This window comes from Emydura macquarii, unplaced genomic scaffold (genome assembly GCF_026122565.2).
Source record: "Emydura macquarii macquarii isolate MOO-44397 ecotype Brisbane River unplaced genomic scaffold, CSIRO-AGI_Emac_v2 contig_2422, whole genome shotgun sequence".
NCBI lineage: Eukaryota > Metazoa > Chordata > Testudines > Chelidae > Emydura > Emydura macquarii.
This window is the reverse complement of record NW_027132559.1, coordinates 2,284,960-2,303,410: the sequence shown is the minus strand read 5'-3', so window position 1 is coordinate 2,303,410 and position 18,451 is coordinate 2,284,960. Positions and strand designations below refer to the sequence as shown.

General features: G+C 41.7%; 1 protein-coding gene across 1 annotated transcript; it reads left to right on the top strand.

Annotated features, from left to right (window-relative positions):
* The first annotated feature begins 208 nt into the window (after positions 1-208).
* On the top strand, positions 209-18,168 carry LOC137162069 (prostatic acid phosphatase-like). Its single transcript, XM_067561641.1, has 10 exons — positions 209-322; positions 1,638-1,733; positions 3,711-3,797; positions 4,678-4,830; positions 7,187-7,285; positions 9,388-9,483; positions 11,810-11,942; positions 12,480-12,562; positions 13,791-13,897; positions 18,012-18,168. The coding sequence occupies exons 1-10, from the start codon at positions 209-211 to the stop codon at positions 18,166-18,168; spliced, it is 1,125 nt and encodes a 374-aa protein (XP_067417742.1).
* Positions 18,169-18,451: the final 283 nt, after the last annotated feature.

Here is an 18,451-nt window from a genome sequence, read left to right as displayed (position 1 = left end):
AGTGCCCTTGCTCCCTTCACAGGTCCCTTGGGATGCAAGTAACCCAAAGGGGATGAAGAGGTGCAGGAGGCAGGGCTATGGCCCATTGTTAGAATTCATAAAGACTGACTCCTCCCCTCTTATTCATATAACTGTATGTCAAATCTACAGTGGGGTTTTGTCCAGCCTGGGAACTCAGCGTGCAAAACATTCTTAAGCTATTGCAAGGATGAGAGTGAGACGGCTGCTATGTGGAGTCTGGAGTTTATGCTTCTTGTTTAGTCTTTTCTTCATTTTGCTTCACCAAACCACAGCAAAAAGAAAACTGAAGTTTGTGTCTGTAGTAAGTAGATGGCAATGCTAATTTCACTATGTGAATGGAAGGAATGTCTTACAGGACCTGTGGTTTATTGTTCTTGTATTAGAAAGTGGTCCCTGGATGGGAAAATGTTTTATAGACATTTCAATATTTCCTGAATAATCAAGCTGTATTATCACCTCCCCTAGAAAAGTAAACAAAGTCCCAAACTTTAAAATACATTGTGTAGTGTTGCTTCCTTTTTGCAATCCAGGTGATACTGAAGATTTACAGCGAGGGCCTTATTTGTGAGATCAAAAGAAGCATTCTGCAATGATAATTTAAAATTGTGAAATAGATACTAGTGTTCACTTCATGGAGAATTCCTCTTTGCCCTGGAACTAATTTATTGGTTCAAGGGAGAGCAATTTCTCCCTGATGTGTGATTAAGAACAGATTTGGGCTGTTGAATCACTAACACACAGCCCAAATTCATGTCTGTTGTAAATTAGTGCAACTTGCATGGATTTGGAAGTTGCCCAGGTCACAGGAGGTCTGAATATAGTCTATTCTGGAGAGTGCACATGCATTTAAAACATTTTTACATTTTTTGAGATGTAATCTTAAATGTATTTCTATTTTGATGATGAAAGGAAAGAATTAATGGTGTAAGAGTTAGTTTTAAAGTGACATGATTAATAGGTTTGTGGGGTCAAACGACTTATACAGGAATGGATTACAATAGATAGAATGAAAAAAGCTTCACCCCATAAAAGATCATTGGACAGAAAAGGGATTTAAGGATAGATTCAGCATTTTCACAACAATTGTCTTCCTATGTTTACATTATAGTTGCAATATCTCTGATTCCTGATTATACACTACTGTCTTAGAGTAACTTTTGTCAGTCAGATCACATTTTCTCAGTAGTTAGAGACTGTTACTTTTTTCATACAGATTATCCTGCCTGCTTAATTTAATGAGACCTATACTTCCTACATTATCCTGACCAATCTAAAATAGATCTGACAACATGATATATAAAAGACTATTTTTAGTATATAATTTATACAGATTGCAAATGAAACCCTGAGCTAACTACTTTTCAAATGCAGGAAAAGAGAGTCCACATGTCATGTAAAATTTACAATCTAAAAAGATAATTACTGTAGATCTATGACCAGATCTTATAGACAATAATAATGCAAATGATTTATTAATAATTATAGATACAGACACATGATAGACGTCTTAGTACACAGCACATACAGCACACACTATTCATGAAGACTGCTGGAATTGCAATAATTGCTTCTAATAAAAAGAAACAATGTGAATGGAATTCAATCTATTTTGTCAGGTGTTTCGTCATGGTGACCAAACCCCATGTGACTCTTTTCCAACCGATAAACACAAGGAAAATGCATGGCCACAAGGATTTGGACAACTTACCAAGGTTTGTTGGATTTACAGGGGCCCATATTGAAACAAGAGAAATTGACCTTCACATGTTAAAGATTTAAGGGGGTGGCTCTACATTTTGGCAAGCAGTGACTCAGAAAAGGTCTTAGTGGTCATGGTGAATAACAAACTGAACATGAGCTCCCATGTCAATTCAGTGGTAAAAGAGCAAATGCAATCCTTAAACATATAAGCAGGGGAATACCAAGTAGAAATAAAGAGGTGGTATTAACATTGTATATAGCTTAGTGAGACCATTACTGGAATAGTGTGCGCAGTTCTGGTATCCATATTTTAAAAGGATTTTGATACATTTGATAGGGTTCAGAAAAGAGCTACAAGAATGATTCAACATCTAGAAAACCTTCCTTCCAGTGACAGACTAAAGAAGTTCAAGCTATTTAGCTTAACAAAGAAGAGGTTAAGAAGTGCCTTGATCAAAGGAAAACATTCTGACAACATGGGGCTCTAATCTAGGAGACAAAAGCATAATAAGATCCACAGGTTGGCAGCTGATGCTAGACAAATTCAGACGAGAAATAAGGAGTAAATTGTTTATAGGGAGGGTAATAAACCATTGGGATAATTTACATACAGATATGGCAGATTCTTTATCACCTGAAGTCTTTAAATCAGGAGTGCATGTCTTGAAATAAATGCTTTAGTTCAGCCAGAAGATATACACTTCTTTCAAGAACAACTTGGTGAAGTTCTATGACTTGTGTTATACAGGCCAGACTGACTCTTAATGGTGCCTTCTGCCTTTAAAATCTGTGAAAGTTGGGGTCACTTTGCAGTGAGGTCTATTGTGCAGATATCTAATATCTGCAGATTCTAGTATTTCATTTGAAACAAAACCCAACTAGGTGCTGAGCACCTCCAACCTTCATTCACTGAAGGAGTGGTTCAGTTGCTCAGCACCTTCCAGGATCAGGTCTTGAATTTCTATCTTTGTATATTATGACAATGCAAGCATCACAAAAAACAAAATAAAACTCGTTAACCCCATTTACAGAAAACTAACTGAATAACAGCAGGAAATATGGGAACTCATGCCTGCTCCATCCTGTACAGTTCAATAAGGTATACATTTCAAAGGCTCACTACAGTGATGTACCTTATATTTGTATGAAGTATAGATTAATCCCAAACAATTCCTCCCACCCATTTTTTAAATGGCTAAGAAATTAGATGTTGAAGGGACTATGTTCATAGCAACACTAACATTTCATAATTACAATCAGAGTAAGGAAATGCAAAAGCTAAGGTTATAACATCAATGTTAACACAGCCACCTTGCAGTATTCCCCCCCTTTCTCCATGCCTACCTCACCTTTAAAAATATTAAGGTATTTTCTGAAATAGGATGTGAATAGTCCTTACTCATGTGAGTTGTCTGGTTGCAGGACCCAAGGTGGTGGTGGTGGTAGTAGTAATGGATTGATTTAGCTCCTTTCTCCCACTGATTTCAATATTATTCATAAAATATACCACGCTGAGGTTAAAAACCAAACAGATGAATTTCCTGATTTTTGTGCTTATGACTATGTAATCGTCAAATCGTATGACAGATGTACTGTATTTCATTATATATTACTGTATACCGGGCAAATATTGCTTCTCTTGGGTAGCTCAGATTCTATGCAGCCTAAATTTTAAGATACCTCAGAAAAAGATTTTTTTTAAAAAATCTCAGACAGAAAGACACATATGTATGGGAAGATGGGGAGCATGACTGCCTAGCTAAGGTTCTTGTAAATACAGCAGTCAAAGATGTGGTATTTTGGGGAGGTTTTGTTTGTTTTATTTTAAAAATAGCCTAGGATATCCTATTTGGCCAAATCAAAGAGAAGGAAAATAAAATAAATCCTATACGTTATTTACCGCTCCCTCTTTTTAAAATCAGCTAATTCTGAATTACTCTTCAACAGCTACCTTACACTGACACTCATCAATACTATTGCTTCCACAGCTTGGAATACAGCGACAATATGAGCTTGGGCAATATATGCGGAAAAGATACGCACATTTCCTGAATACTGTATATAACCAGTTTGAGGCAAGTATCAGAACTAGCAGGAAGGACATTTTTTCCTACTTACTAATGGGACTTCCTTAAGACATGACGAGTCTGATCCTGCATGGTGCTGAGCACCCTCAACTTGCACTGAAGTCAAAAGCAGTTTAGGGGTCTCAGACTCCTGAGGTTGTAGACCAAATGTTGTTCAAAGTGGCTCATTATAGAAAGGTAACTGAAGAGTTAGTGCAGAGAGAGCTTTGCTTCAGCTGTATATCAGTTTTGGCAAGAAATCGGATTAGGTGTTGGGGTAAGCCTGGATACACCTGAAAATATTGGTGATGTATTTGGATTCCAATGAATACAGAGATCATTGCCTTGGGGCCTCACTAACAGCAGCCTCACTTCAGATGCTTCATCACTCCAGTGATGCAATAAGACCTCCTGCACAGACCCCACATCCTCCTTATGATTGACCTCAGCCACTGAGAATGGGTGTCCACCTCCCTCCTGCTCATGAGGGCCTCATTACTGGTAACTTCATGAGACCTGCTTAGAATCTCTCCACTGCTCTCTGTTTGATATCTCTTAATCTGTTTCATATAGGGCTCCAGTAGCTCAATGGATCCATTCTGCATCCCAAACCTAGTTGGTCAACTAGAATCAGTTTAATTTTTTCCCCTAGAATTTCTAATGGGGCTGCTATCACATTTCCAGTTCACTACTCCATCAGTGCTTGCTCCTGCTCCCACTCACTGCTCCCTCTTTTCCTTACTGTCCCAGGTTTCCTTTTTGGCCTCAGTCCCTTTTGATGCCAACCCTCCCTTCCCAGTTCCCTCCTTTCCCACCAAGTCAGCCAATTAACAGGAGCAATGTTCCATTAGTTAACACTAAGAAATAATTATTTTTATTCTTGCTCCAGATTTATGTTCAAAGCACAGATGCCGACCAAACTCTTATGAGTGCCCAGGCGAGTCTTGCTGGGCTGTATCCACTGGCTGGTAATCAGGTCTGGAACCCCAAAATCCTTTGGCAGCCTATCCCAGTTCACACTGTGCCACTGTCACATGACAAGGTGAGGACGAATTGGGAACTTTCTACTTCCCATTTGGCTTTATCAGAAAGCCAAAATGTGTGATGAAGAGTGAATAAAGTCGATGAAAGTGACAATAAGCTAAAGAATCATGCACTAAGAACTGATTGTTTAGGCAGCACCATTACATAGAGATTCTTCAAGAGGAGAATTCCATAACGCAGCCTTGTGCTTAATGAAAATAGAAAGATCTAAGTCTGAAAAAAACTAAAGGAAGTGAGTTTTCCCATACTGCAGGAGAACACAACTCAGGGTATGTGCATATTGCAAAATAAAAAGACATGTTCTTTTCTCAGACTAACTAACTTAGTTTAAAACAGCAGTGAAACTCGGGTTTTAACTCAGGTTAGCAGCTCCATTTCAAACCTAGACTGCTCTACATGTTTTAACATGAGCTGCTAATCTGAGTTAAAAGCCAGGTTAACATGGCTTCACTGTTATTTTAACTTGCGTTAGCTAATATGGTTTACCTAACTACAGTTAAGAACCCCATATTTTTGGGGAAGTGTAGACATGCCCTCAGAGTGGGTAACAGATTAACCCACTCTCTTGGCATACACAGAGACTAAAAATGGCTTGCTCCATTTGGGAGCTAGAAGGAAAGTACTTTTTCCCCCACTGCTGTTTAGGGCTAGGTTTCTCAATCTTTTTTGATCTGTGACCCACAAAATGGCCAAAAGTATTGTCTCATATCTCACCATCTCCCACAGTGAGACTTGGGTTCTGGGATAATATTATAAGCCATTTTATCAACTGCTAATTTAAAAAAAAAAGTTGGGTGTTGGTGCTGCTGAGGGTGAGGCAAATACATCATGCTGCTCCTTTCCCTCTCTGCCCCACTCTGGACCGACCCAGTAGCTAGCTCTGGAGAATGGGAAACACTTTTTAAAGGGGATATGATGAAGCCAGCTACACAACCACTTGAAATGCTGCTTCCCCTGCCCCAGAGCTAAAACTTGGGCAGGGAGGGGAAGAGATGCTCTCATATTGGAGGATGTCTAGAAGGGAGCAAGGCAGAGCTGGCAGCAGGAGGAGGGAGAAAAGAGTAAGCTCTTCCTTCCTTCTCTTTCCCAGGCTCCCACTTAGTCTTGCACACCCAAGATTTTTGCCACTCTTAGTGGAGGGTACACCCCACTGGTTGAGAACAGGAGGCTTAGAGCACAGGTATCAAATTCAGCAAACAGGCATTGTGTCTCACACATTTTTATCCAAGTGATCAGAAAGCCATACAACACACACAAGTGAGTCAAATTAAAACATTTCTATATTCCTTTTTATTTATCTTGACTACTGAAATGTTGCCCTGGGCTGATGCCCATTGTAACCACTATACTGCAGTCACTAGAATTTAAGTAAATTAAAAAAATTCACATGAACAATAAGAAAATGTAAATGCAGATGAAGTTTTTCCCCACCCTTTCCCATTACTTATTACATTTTAAATTACTATGAATACACAGCAGACTTGACTGCAGAAGTGTCTTTCTATTCAAAGATAGTGTCCATCAGTTACATCAAGAAAAATCATACCTATTCATGAACATATGGTTAGATTTCAGGGTGACTTGGCTCAAACAATTAGATTAGTATTTTAAAGCAGCAAAACAGAAGTGTGCATATTTCCAGGCTAATTATCTCTTCAGTTCTCCAAGGTTTTATTTAAAGCTCTTGTTTTAATTGTGTGGCTGCAACAAACAGTTTTATTAATTATTTTGTGTGGGAGAACAAAAACACCTTAGTAGGAAATATTAAGATATTTACCACTTCATTTCAAATTGACTGCAATTTTGTTTTTTATTCTGTATTTAAATTTAATGCAGATAATTTAAAACAAAAAGAAGATTAGGCTCTCTCAGATAACTCAAGTACAAATTCTTAGACCATAAACTCTAAACAGTCTTTAGCTCGTGGTGAGAGTAAGCAAAGTTTTCAAAAATCTTTAAGACCAAACATTATGCATGAAATCACCCCTGTACAGAAGGCCATCAACAAGGTATATGCACCACTTAAGCCCTATGTTGAGGACTTAAGCAGTACATGAGTGGGCAACAGCCTTCTACACAGGTGTAAATTTCACCTTGGCTGAATACTTTATAATTTTCAACCACAGCATCTTTAAACAGTGACTTCTATAAAAGAAGTAACAATCATATTAGACGTGAGTCCATAGAGCTATTTTACTGTACCTAGAGTGAAAGCCACTGGAAACCAAACCAAAACCCTTTTTATAGTTTGGCTCAGCTAACACGCTAATGAAAAATGGAATTGCATGGAAGAGCACTAAATAACCAAATGGGAAGCACCCTGCCTAACTAACATATTGTATTCTTTGTTTTAGTTGCTACACTTACCTTATCCAAACTGCCCACGATACAATGAACTTCAGAAAGAAACCTTTGCAACCAGGGCATTTCGAAGACAGTTGAAGCACTACAAGGTAAAGAACACAACAGGTTTTCAATTGTGGGAAACATATTTAAAAGCTGTCTGTGACAGGGTTGTTCTACTCATCACTGGACAGGGCGGCCTCCTAGTTGTTCTGGGGGATTAGCTCAGTCAGGCTGATGCCCCTTCCAGTGGTTATTCCCTTTCAATTTCTCCTCTGTGGCCCTCCTCCAACTCCCACAACCACAGCATCCTCTGTGATTCAGCCCACCGGCTAGGTCACTATTGTGGTTTCCTCTTCTGTGGCGGAGCATATTAAACAGTCTAGGGCAGTCTTCTGCTTCACTACCTCACAATGCCACCCCAGCAGTGGCAGGCAGGCAGAACCCGGGCCTGCGCTCAACTCCAGATTCCAGCTCCAGAAACTTCTATATAGCAGCCACTGTCCATCCTTTGCACCTCACTGCCTTTCCCTGAGCAGCTTCCATACCTCCTGGCCTTCCCCACTCCATTGGATTTGCCAGTCTCTTCACTTCCTCCTCCCAGGGAGTAACTTTGGGCAACTCATCTCTACAGCACCCCCAAACACACCTCCCTTTTCCCAGGGAGTGGTTGCAGCCCCCTCTGCTGCCAATGTCTTGTCTTTTGTAGAAGCTCCAGCTGTCACCCACAGGTGAGCTTCTCTCTAATTAGCTGTCTCCAGCCTAAAGTTCCCCCATTTGCAGCTTAATTAGCTGATTGGGCCCACCTGGCCCCAATTCAGCTTTTGCAGGGCCAGTGTGGGGAGCACACCCCATCACACTGTCACTCATGATAGCATTAGCCAATGGCTAGGTCACCAGAATGGAAATCAAGAGACCTCATATATTCTCCTTTTAATGGCTGGTATTTCATTCCTACTAGCATTAACAAGCCTTACTCCCACATATTAGAAGGAAATTATTCCCACTAACTGATTATGATTTTGTAAAACCTGCTGGGCTGGCTTGCCCACACCAAATGATAGGTGTAATTTTTGTGAAGATAAACTCTTGGTCATCATGCATCAAAACACCATCTAAGACCTGGATTATTGGAAATCTACAAAACAGAACTCAGCTAAAGTCAGTGTCTCCACTCCAACCTCTCCCTCTCTGCTCAGTCTCACATCCACAAGACCTTCTCTGACATCTTTTCCCATATGCTCCTCTGCTAGCTAAGATGACACCTCCTCCTCCACAAATATCTCTTCACTAATTTTTTTCATTGTCATGTTAGAAAATTCCCACAACTTCACTGCAGTCTCCAACACTTCTCTCCCCCCTTCACATCTCAGATTCAGGTTGTCGCTCAAGTGTTTCACTTCTTTCACAACATCTCAAATGCCTCTCCCTTCCTCCACATCCCCATTACCAAAATCCCTGCCATGACTGAGTAATCTTCTGTCAAATCTATTGCAACCTCCTGCTTTCTGGCCTACCCAACTCCCACTTTTTACCCCTCAAGTCTATCCAAAACATTGCTGACAAACTATCATCTTTCAGATTCTTTGACCATGTCACCCCTGCTCAGATTCTTCACTGGCTCTGCAATTTGGCACCACATTCAATCTACTCAAACTTTCTGCCTTACTCAAACACAGTTCTGCCTCTGCTTACAGTTCATTTTTGTCTTCTGCCACTTTCCTGCTCAATATACACTCTGCACTAGTTCTGCTTCCCCACGTTGTCCTGTTTACCCCTTTCCCACAGAGTGCCTGAGTGCTTTTTCCCCATCTTTCCTCAGACATCTAGAATCTCTTCCCTGATCCTGTAGGGTGTGCAGCCTCCCTCTGCTCCTTCAGATCCCATTTCAAAATCCCATTCTCCTTCTACAGTGTCCCACATTCCTACACCAACCTAAAAGATGTTAGATGGGGAACTAGCGACGTATATACCCTATGGAAATAAGCAACCTCAACCATCTTGTGTGCAAACTTCCTTTCTTCTTGCCTGTTGTCATCTGTCCCTCAACTGTAGGTTCACTGAGACAGGGTCTGTCTTTATTCTTTCTGTAACAATACCATATAGCACTAGGGCAGTACATAGGAATGTCATAAATGAGCAAAATAAAAAGTCTTCATCATATTTACATGTTTGGTTGTTTGTTTGTTTTTTTGTTTGTTTTGTCTTCCAGCCGTTTCTGAGATATTTAGCAGTTCACACAGGATACCCATTGAAGAGGCTGAACACTGAAAGAATTAGAAAAATATATGACACTTTACTATGTGAGGTAAAAGTATAAAGAAAATTCCCATAAGCTCCAGTTCAAACATGCTACAGTACAAGAAGGATTGATTTATAAACTGCATTTTCTACTCCTCAGTGGTCAGAAAAAAGCTTTATGCTTGCAAGGAACAAATGTCTTAGAACATCCACAGCTAGGGATTCTTACTAGACCACTTGCCTCAAATAATTGACACATATATCCTTCATCCAGTTCTTATGGAGCATAAACCAATATAACTCTTTTTGTTAACTTCCTTGTTGCCCTAAGTACCACTGAGAAAGCCTATCAATTATATTATCACTACAGTTCTGGGGAGGGAAAAAGATGAGGTAACTTTTAGACCCTCTGCTTGCTGTATTATTTAAACAGCACTATAAACATGCACAGCATTTATAGAAGTAAAAATACATGGATTGGCAAAGAAAAAAGCTTTCAGAGTTAAATGGTGCAAGCAGGTATAGTAATAATTAGGTAGTAGCAAGTGGAGCAGTGTGTGTATGGTGGCACTCATAGGATTCATGGAACAAGTGGGATTATAACAGTAACTTGAAGGAGGCAGAAGGCTATTGTTAAATGTTGACAGGAAGGCTCTTCTAAACCGAAGGACTAGGTCTTCCAGTGCATTAGCAAACAAAAATTGAAAGGTCTTGCAATGTGTGTTGTTGGTTGTTGTTTTGTTTAGTTTGTTTTGTTTAAATAACTGTTTAGCATACTCCCTAGAAAATTAAAGCAGTTTTAAAGTTTTAAGTTGCATTTCAGACACAAACTATTCAATTGTATCTCACTATGCAATAAGTTTCCATCTGTCCTGCATTTTTCATGATAGTCTCAATTTTGCCAAGGCAATCCCACATGGAACATTTCCCAGATCTCTACACTAGTTTAGTGACCCATGAAAATGTCAACATATTGGGATACTGCAACTTGGGCATGTTGCATCAAGTCCTCGCCACATTATCACACCAGTAATGTGCCAATGCAAAGGCACAATGTTGTATTGCAAATATCATAGTGTTCTGAGGCAGGAGTTGATTCCTTCAGGTAAATTTACAAACTTGCCCATCTTTGTCTGTCATCACCAACACATATGCTAGAGAGAATTTAATTAGTAGAGTACTTCCTCCAGTGTTGGACTTTGAGTTTGGCTCCTTCACATTACTCAACTGGGACTCTATATTCCTGTCACAAAAGCAACAACTCTACCAGCTGTGCAAAGAGAGACTCGTTGTTAGCTGTTTTCATGCAGCCATGGTAGAATTCACCTCACCATATTATGTATTATTGGTCACATGTCATTTGACTTCTAGGTAACTCCAAAGGCACAGGCACTTGTTTGCCTGCAGCAGTGGTATGAAACAGCATTCAATTAGCATGTCCTCTTCTTTAGAAACAAATCATGTTTGTTAAAGAAACAAATAAGACATTGTGACCTGAGCCGATTTAACCTGACATGATCCATTGTTTCACCTGTTTAAACAAATCCTGTTATCAATTAGCAAGTCCTTTTCAGGACATAACAGGTAGTTATGAGAACACTCCCACTGTTTAGTTCAGTTAAACTATCATGCTTTGATAAGGGTACACAATGTTATGACAAATATACTGGTTTTGTTAAACAGGAATTCAGTTCAGTACAAACCTGGAGCGCTGTGCATTTCCTCCTCCGCACGGTGGTAGCCATTAACATATCTGACTTCAACTCCAAAGGCAAACTTAGCCCCATTCTGCTTTGTTTTGGGGACTGAGTCAGCACCTGAAAAAGTTGGTGTAAAATGGGCCTGAACATATCTTCAGATCCCCAACCCTCACCAGACTGTAGGTTAGTCAAAATCCAGATATAAATGTTGCAGTTTGAGCCATTCTATAGTTCATTGATTTCTCAGAGCGGTCAAGCCAAAATGTCCTGACTTCCATGCAAGTTTTGCTTGAATAAGGGCTTCTGGAGGTGGCCCAGGAACTTGTTGACAATAGAAAATTTTCACTAAGACATAAAATTCATCCTTTATAATGTACGGTTATTGGTTCCCACTATACATACAGCCATTTTTGCATATTAGTGCTGAGCTACCTCCTGGCCTTGATGAATACTGTCATCTCTTCTTACCTTTAAAAGATGCTTCTTTGAGCAAGATATTGGTATAAATGAGAGTTCCACCACCAACCAAGTACAGTGTCTGGTCCTTAGTTTAATATAAAATAAAGAGAAACCTTTAATTTGGTCAAAACATTCAGGATTTGTACCTCAGAGCATTGCTGTTGGTAACAGTACAAAAGGAAGCAATCTAGGAGAAATCAATGAGAAAATCATTGTTTTTCTTCTTTGCTGTAGGATATCAACAATTACACTTTACCATCATGGGCCACTCATGGTGTCAGGACCAAGCTTCTAAAGCTCTCAGAACTGCTGCTACGGGCAGAATTTGGGCTTCACAAGCAAAAAGAGAAGTCACGACTCCAAGGAGGTAAGCAAAAATACATAATTCTCAGTGGGGTGAGAGTGTGATAGGAAAACTGAGTGGAAAGGGTGTCTGTACAGCAAACACTGGAATTCATGCCATATTTAGAACTATGAAAGCTGCTATATACACATATATTACAAGATGATCACCATCAGGCCAGTTTCTACTCTTATTTGCACCCATGGGAATCAGGAAGTCAGTGGAGTTACACTAAAAAGAGAGCCAGACTCACCAATACACTCTGGCTTTCTTTGTGAACCAGGTCTTGTGAACCAGCCAGTTAAACTGGTTTATGGCTGCTTTCAGCCACTGGGATCTACCAGTGAATCTGGCCCTAAAATTGGTGTACATGGGAACAGAATTGGGCCCACTATCTATAAAAAAAGATTGGGTCAGATTCATCAGTATGCTCCAAAAATTAGCTATAAACTCATCTTAACTAATCTACTAAGTGTTTAAGCACTTCCTTGTGTTAAGAATACCAACATTAATACAAGCTCCTTATACCATTATTGTCACTATTTCCCAATTTTCTTCCAGGTATTCTTTTAAAAGATATTCTGAAACATCTCTCAAATGCCAGAAAACCTTCCAACCGGCGAAAGATAATGATCTATTCTGCAGTGAGTAATTTTTTTCTTTTACGCTGGATTTTTGGCGTTGTCAACTACAGTAAAATACATGGGGCTCCATTTCCTACATCTAACAGTTATACTGGTTTTCTTGGCTTGCTTTAACTATTTCATAATGATTTCAATCATTTTGATTTCATTTAATCAATTTTGATTTAAAATACAAAAATTTAGCACAGATACATACAGCATCTTATTTACCAGTCCGACCTAGTGACTTACTCCATTCTAAAGCTGTTTTGATTGTTTAGTAAAGAAATCAGAAATCTTGCACTGATCCAATAGTCCATGCTTGATCTAGAAACCAACCTCCTGCTGCCTTTTTTTTTTTTTTTTTTTTTTTTTTTATTAAATTTAGTGATTTTAAAAGCTGCTGGACTGGCTATCTAAGATACTGAGGTTTTCTATTTATGCACAGAACATACACCTTCTCCCAATGGACAAGGAGATTCCTGGATTACTGATGGTAAAAAGTTTCTGTTTGTAGCCCAGTTAGGTTGTGAGATATTAGACCTTAAAGCCAAATACTTTCAAATATCACCTCTAATTCTGTATGCCCAACTGGAGAAAGCTTGGACCTGGGCTATAAGAGGAACTGAGTACTCCCAACTCCCATTCACTTTCAAGCATTACAAGTGATCAGGTCTTCTGAAAACCAGACGCGAGATGTCTCAGGTTGGGCATCTAGAATTAGAGGTCACATTTGAAAGTGTTTGGCCTGAAAACTGAGGCACTCAAAACTGAAGGCCACTTTTGAAAATTTAGTTCTAAATCTACCACTGGATTGGGACTGATAATTGCCAATCCTGGGTCTCAGGACAGCATGATTCTGGTGGAAATTGTGCATATTTTGGACGAAAAAGAAGAAAACTTTTCTCTGGGAGATGGTTGTTGTTATTATTAATGGCAACTGCTTGAACCCACTCCAAGATTTGGAATATTAGTAGTAGTCCTGGAAGGTTGATATAAATGCATTTTATTACATGGATATTACTACTACAGGAGAATTATATTTATTTTTGGAAAAAAGTGAACTTTTTTCAAAGCTATCTTAAAATAAGAATAAACAAGGATACAGAGATCAGAGGACAAGTACTTATTCATGGAATTGTGCAAGTAAAGTGCAGCTAAATTGGTGGAGAAATTGTTGAATGTTTGCTCAGTAATGTCCACATCATTTTCAATAACTCTTTAATGGGAACGTTTCTTCTGTTTACAGCACGCTGCTACCATCGTTGCCTTACAGATGGCACTCAATGTTTTCAATGGAAAACTGCCTCCATACAGTGCCTGCCATTTTTTTGAACTTTACCAAGAAAAGGATGGGTAAGTTGTGACCCATCCTTGCCTAGGGTAGCCACCTGAAAATGCCAAGGTCAGGGCAGGCTGCAAAAGGAGAGCAGATTCTCCCAGCACTGGTGGGTGACACTGAAGTCAGACTTCCCAACCACCCACAAACAGTGCTTCTGATTCCCCACACTGGTTGTCACGAAGCCAAAACAAAAATATACACAGCCCTCTTTACTGCATTTCAGTCTCCGGCTCCCAATCAGACACTAGGTCAGGTAAAGAGACTAGTTATTTAAAACACTATGCTCTTTACCAAAAAGGTTTCTCCTGACCCCAAAGGGTTAGCCACAGTACCAGATCAATATAAGTTTGGATCTTACCCAAAATACCACACTGCCAGCTAATCCTTTAGTAAATAAAACTAAAGGTTTATTATAAAAAGAAAAACAAACTATAAGAGAAATGTTAAAGGATTAAAGCAATCAGACACATACAAATTGATTTGAAAGTCCATATATATCAGGTTTCTAGTAGAATTGTGGAGTTTGCAGGCTTGTATAGTCCCTCTGGTATACATCCAGTACCTGGATGGGTCTCAGTCCTTCGTTTCACAGTTTCAGTTCAGTATTAGATGAGTTGATCCAGAGGTAGGTAGGTGGCGGAAGACGACTGAGGATAAAATGGATGTCGTGCAGCTGCCTTTTATGTCCTTTGGCCTTTGCCATACTGCTTGTAGAAATTTACAGGAATAAGATGGAGTCCAGGGTCACATGAGTCACTGGTGACTCATCAGGTATATCCCTGGCTTCTCCTCCTGGCCCATCTGACCTGTGAGTTTCCTTATGGGCCATTAAGCAGGCACTTGTGCTGCAGCCATACTGTCTGGGGTGTCGCCCAGACACAGCACAATTTGAAATACAGATATATCAACCATATCCATAACTTCCATTACACTTAGGACACATGAACATAAACATTATCATCTTACTTAGCACATTATAACCTTTCTAACAGTACCTGACACAGCATATCTCATATGAATTATTATGATTTTGACATACTGATTGTAGGAGTGTTGGCTCCGTTGGAGGCCACAGCGGCTTCCTACAGACAGGGAATAGCTCGCACTTGGCAAGTGAGGAGTCCGAATAGTCCACCCTTAGGCAGGGTGAGTAGCAGTTACTCGCTCAGGCCCTCAGTCGGGGCGAGCACACAAAGGGTCAGTTGCTCCAACCCCTAGGCAGGGGTGAGCAGAGGCAGGTCGCTCAGGCCCTTGGGCAGGGCGAGCGAACAGGAGTCTATTGCTCCAACCCCTAGGCAGGGTGAGCAGAGGCGGATCGCTCAGGCCCTCAGGCAGGGCGAGCGAACAGGAGTCTATTGCCGCCTCTGCTCACCCTGCCTAGGGGTTGGAGCAACGGCTTCAGGCGGGGTCAGGAGAGCAATTCCCCTGGGGTGGCTAGGGAAAAGGGGAAGGGGAGGGGGACGCAGGCCCACCCGTCTCCACTGCGTCCCAGCCCAGGGCCCTAGCAGTGGCAGAAGCGGCTGCCACTGTGTCGGTGGGGCTCCCGCCGCAACACACCGACTACCATGCGGCTTCAGCCACAGACCGTGGCTGTCCCTGGGCTACTTCCTCCCCACTGACCCCAGTACCTGCCTCCTCCGTGCCACGAGAATAGTCCACCTGGGGTAGCACCGTCAGTCCTTCCTGATCGACCGGGGGTAAGGCAGGAAGCTCCTCTTCAGGGGGCAGCTCCTCCAGGTCGATATATGTTGGGAGCGGCTCAGCCTCGGGCAACTCCTCCAAGTCCAGCCCTGCTGCAGGGAGGGGCTCAGCAGCTGGCAGTTCCTCCAAATCCGGCCCGGCCTCCGGGGGTGCCCGCCACTCGGGCTGGTCTGGGGTCTCGGCCCAGTCTGGCGGTTCTCAAGCACGGTCCCGGGCTCGGGGTCAGGGTAACTCGGCCCAGTCGTCCTGGCTGGGTTGCCTAGTCCAGCTTTTCGAGGGCCCTATCCAATCCCCGGGCCCAGGTGGGGCCGGGGTTCGTCGGCGGCAGCTAGGCTCTAGCCTAGGCCTCGGCTGGCGGGGCAGCACGTCTGCCTCTGGCAACAGTCTGGGCCCTACTGAGCTCAGGGGCCAGGATTTTGTACTTCCCCTTCCTGTTGGGGCTCCGCCCTGAGGCTGCCAATTGGCCTGGCTGGATGGTCCTATCGTGGCCCGGGTTCCTTGTTGCTGGGCAGATTCCGGGGCAGGGTGTGAGTTGAGCCAATCAGAGCGCTGGGGTCCTTCCTCAGGCTCTGGCTCCGTGGGAGGCCACAGCGGCTTCCTACACTGATGTTAAATAATATAATAAATGTCCCCTGTCCCCCCACCCCAATCCAGCAAGCATGACACTCCCAATGCGAGATTGGTGTAGAAGGGAGTAATCAGAGCTCCTGAATACACCTCAAGGGCCCCTCTAATCCAGACAGTGTCACATAAGTATCTGGATAAAGCTGTATTACTGAAATTTACTTTTTTTTTTTTAAATTTACTGAAGCCCCAGTGTACTTTATAAATTAAACTGTTTTTGACAGCCATTATTGAGATGCCTGGACACATGGGTCTTAAATAATAAAAGGAACCCTGGTATCAGTTTAATGAATATAATCTGAGTGATTTTAGTGCTTGTTAAAGTTACCAGGTACACAGTGCTGGAGCCTGAAATCTCTCCTCACAGTATAAGCTTCCCCATCAGTGAGTTTCAACCCCATTCTAGATGGACCACCTCCAGTAGTGAGAGGTTTTACTCGGTTCCCACTGCTACTCATCCTTCTGACTCTCCACTGCTCTATAGAGTTGCAGATTCCCAGGTCACTTCAGCTCCCAAATTCCCCCTCATGCAGGGACACAGGGAACCCTTGTGGAGCAGAGTAACATAACACCCTCCCCTGACTCACAACACACTTTCCACTGTGAAATCACACAATTCTGGTGACTCAGGGCCCTTTGGACTCATGGATGAAGGAATAGGTTTTTTCAGACACATGATTAGTGCTAGTTCAGAGATACTAGATGCCATACAAAATGACTGAACACCAGGTGGGATTGTCAAATGCATCTAACAGGACTTAAAACACAAGCCCTACTGAATGAAGGTCGATAAGAGTTGGGTATCTAACTCCCTCAGGACTTTTTGAAAAATCCCACTCCCAGGAAAAATGCCTTAACAATAAGTTCAACTACAGAACATGCAAATCTTCCAAGGAAAGATGGTAAAGTTTCAAAATAAGTTGTTAACATTAGACTGGACAGAACACTTGAGAATGTACAGTAAGGCCAGTCGTGCTCAGAGCAGGAAGGTCAATTTAGATGTACACAGCTTAGATATACACAGACAAATGTAAATGTTAGCATAAAGGACTGTAACAGGTTCGCGCAGGGAGCCCTGCTGCTCAGGTCCTCAGCACCCACAAACATCAGCTTTGGGCTCCCACCAGTGCTCTTTATTTACACTTTGTTACCCACCAACATCTAGCAATACACAGTCCGGCCTAACAGCCCCAGAGGCCTCACTGCTCCAGCCACTAACCAAGGGAAGGGAAGGGAAGCTCACCCTCCTCTTGTGGCTTCTCCTTTTGCTGGCTGTTTGCCCTCCCCTGCACTTCCTTCCTGGGAGTCTTTATAGTGCCTGGCTAACAAGCCTGGCAGCAGCTCATCATCAGCCTATTCTATTTAGGTTTTAATTAGCCTTTTCCAATTCCCTCCAATTAGGACACCAGTGCCAGGGGGCTGAATCAGCCTGGTCTCTTCCAGCCCCTGTCACAAGGACAAAATTCACTTGTGGTGTCAACCGTGTTACAGCAGAGGTGAATGTTTTACAGACACTTATGTATCAATATTTCATTTAGAGCTTGTTAAATTGGTGAAATACACCTCTCTGGCCTACCCATGACACCCTTACTAACAGGAGGGCACATGGACATGGACTGCAAGTGCCTATTTCTTATAAGAAAATACTGTTTCTCTTATAAATTCATTCCATTTGGCACTTTATAAAGAGTTAGAAAAAGTGTCAAACTTGTCCTTGGTGTAACTCCATTAAGTAGGGTCCAATCACTGCAACTTCAAAGAATGCATATCTAACTCTACTTGTATTTGTGTGTTGTGAATCAGGCAATACACCATTGAAATGTACTATCGGAATCACTCTTTGAAAGATCCCCATCCACTCACTCTGCCAGGCTGCAAATTTCGCTGTCCACTTGAGAGATTTAATCAACTGGTTTCTTCAGTCATAGTGCATCACTGGACAAGAGAATGCAGGATGTAGGGCATAAACAAAGGTAAATGTGGTGCTGTTACATGTTGTGTGTGCATGTATCATCCCAAATGTGTGGCAGGAGAAGATCTAACCTTGACCAGACATAACTTTGAAACAACAATGTTTTTGTAAAGGGTTGATCTGAAATGAATGGCAATCCAGATCCAATAAGATATTTTTTCCCCTACCTAACTCCTTCTCTATCAATGCATACATCCAGCCAACCCCAAATCTAAACTGCTTTTCTGGTGGAAGAAAAATTCAAGTTACATCTATGTTGCAATCGGGGTGT

Coding starts and splice junctions, on each gene's coding strand:
- LOC137162069 (XM_067561641.1), top strand. CDS start 209: ATGAGAGTGAGACGGCTGCTATGTGGAGTCTGGAGTTTATGCTTCTTG. Junction 9,484..11,809: donor ATGACACTTTACTATGTGAG/GTAAAAGTATAA, acceptor TCTTTGCTGTAG/GATATCAACAATTACACTTT. Junction 13,898..18,011: donor CTTTACCAAGAAAAGGATGG/GTAAGTTGTGAC, acceptor GTTGTGAATCAG/GCAATACACCATTGAAATGT.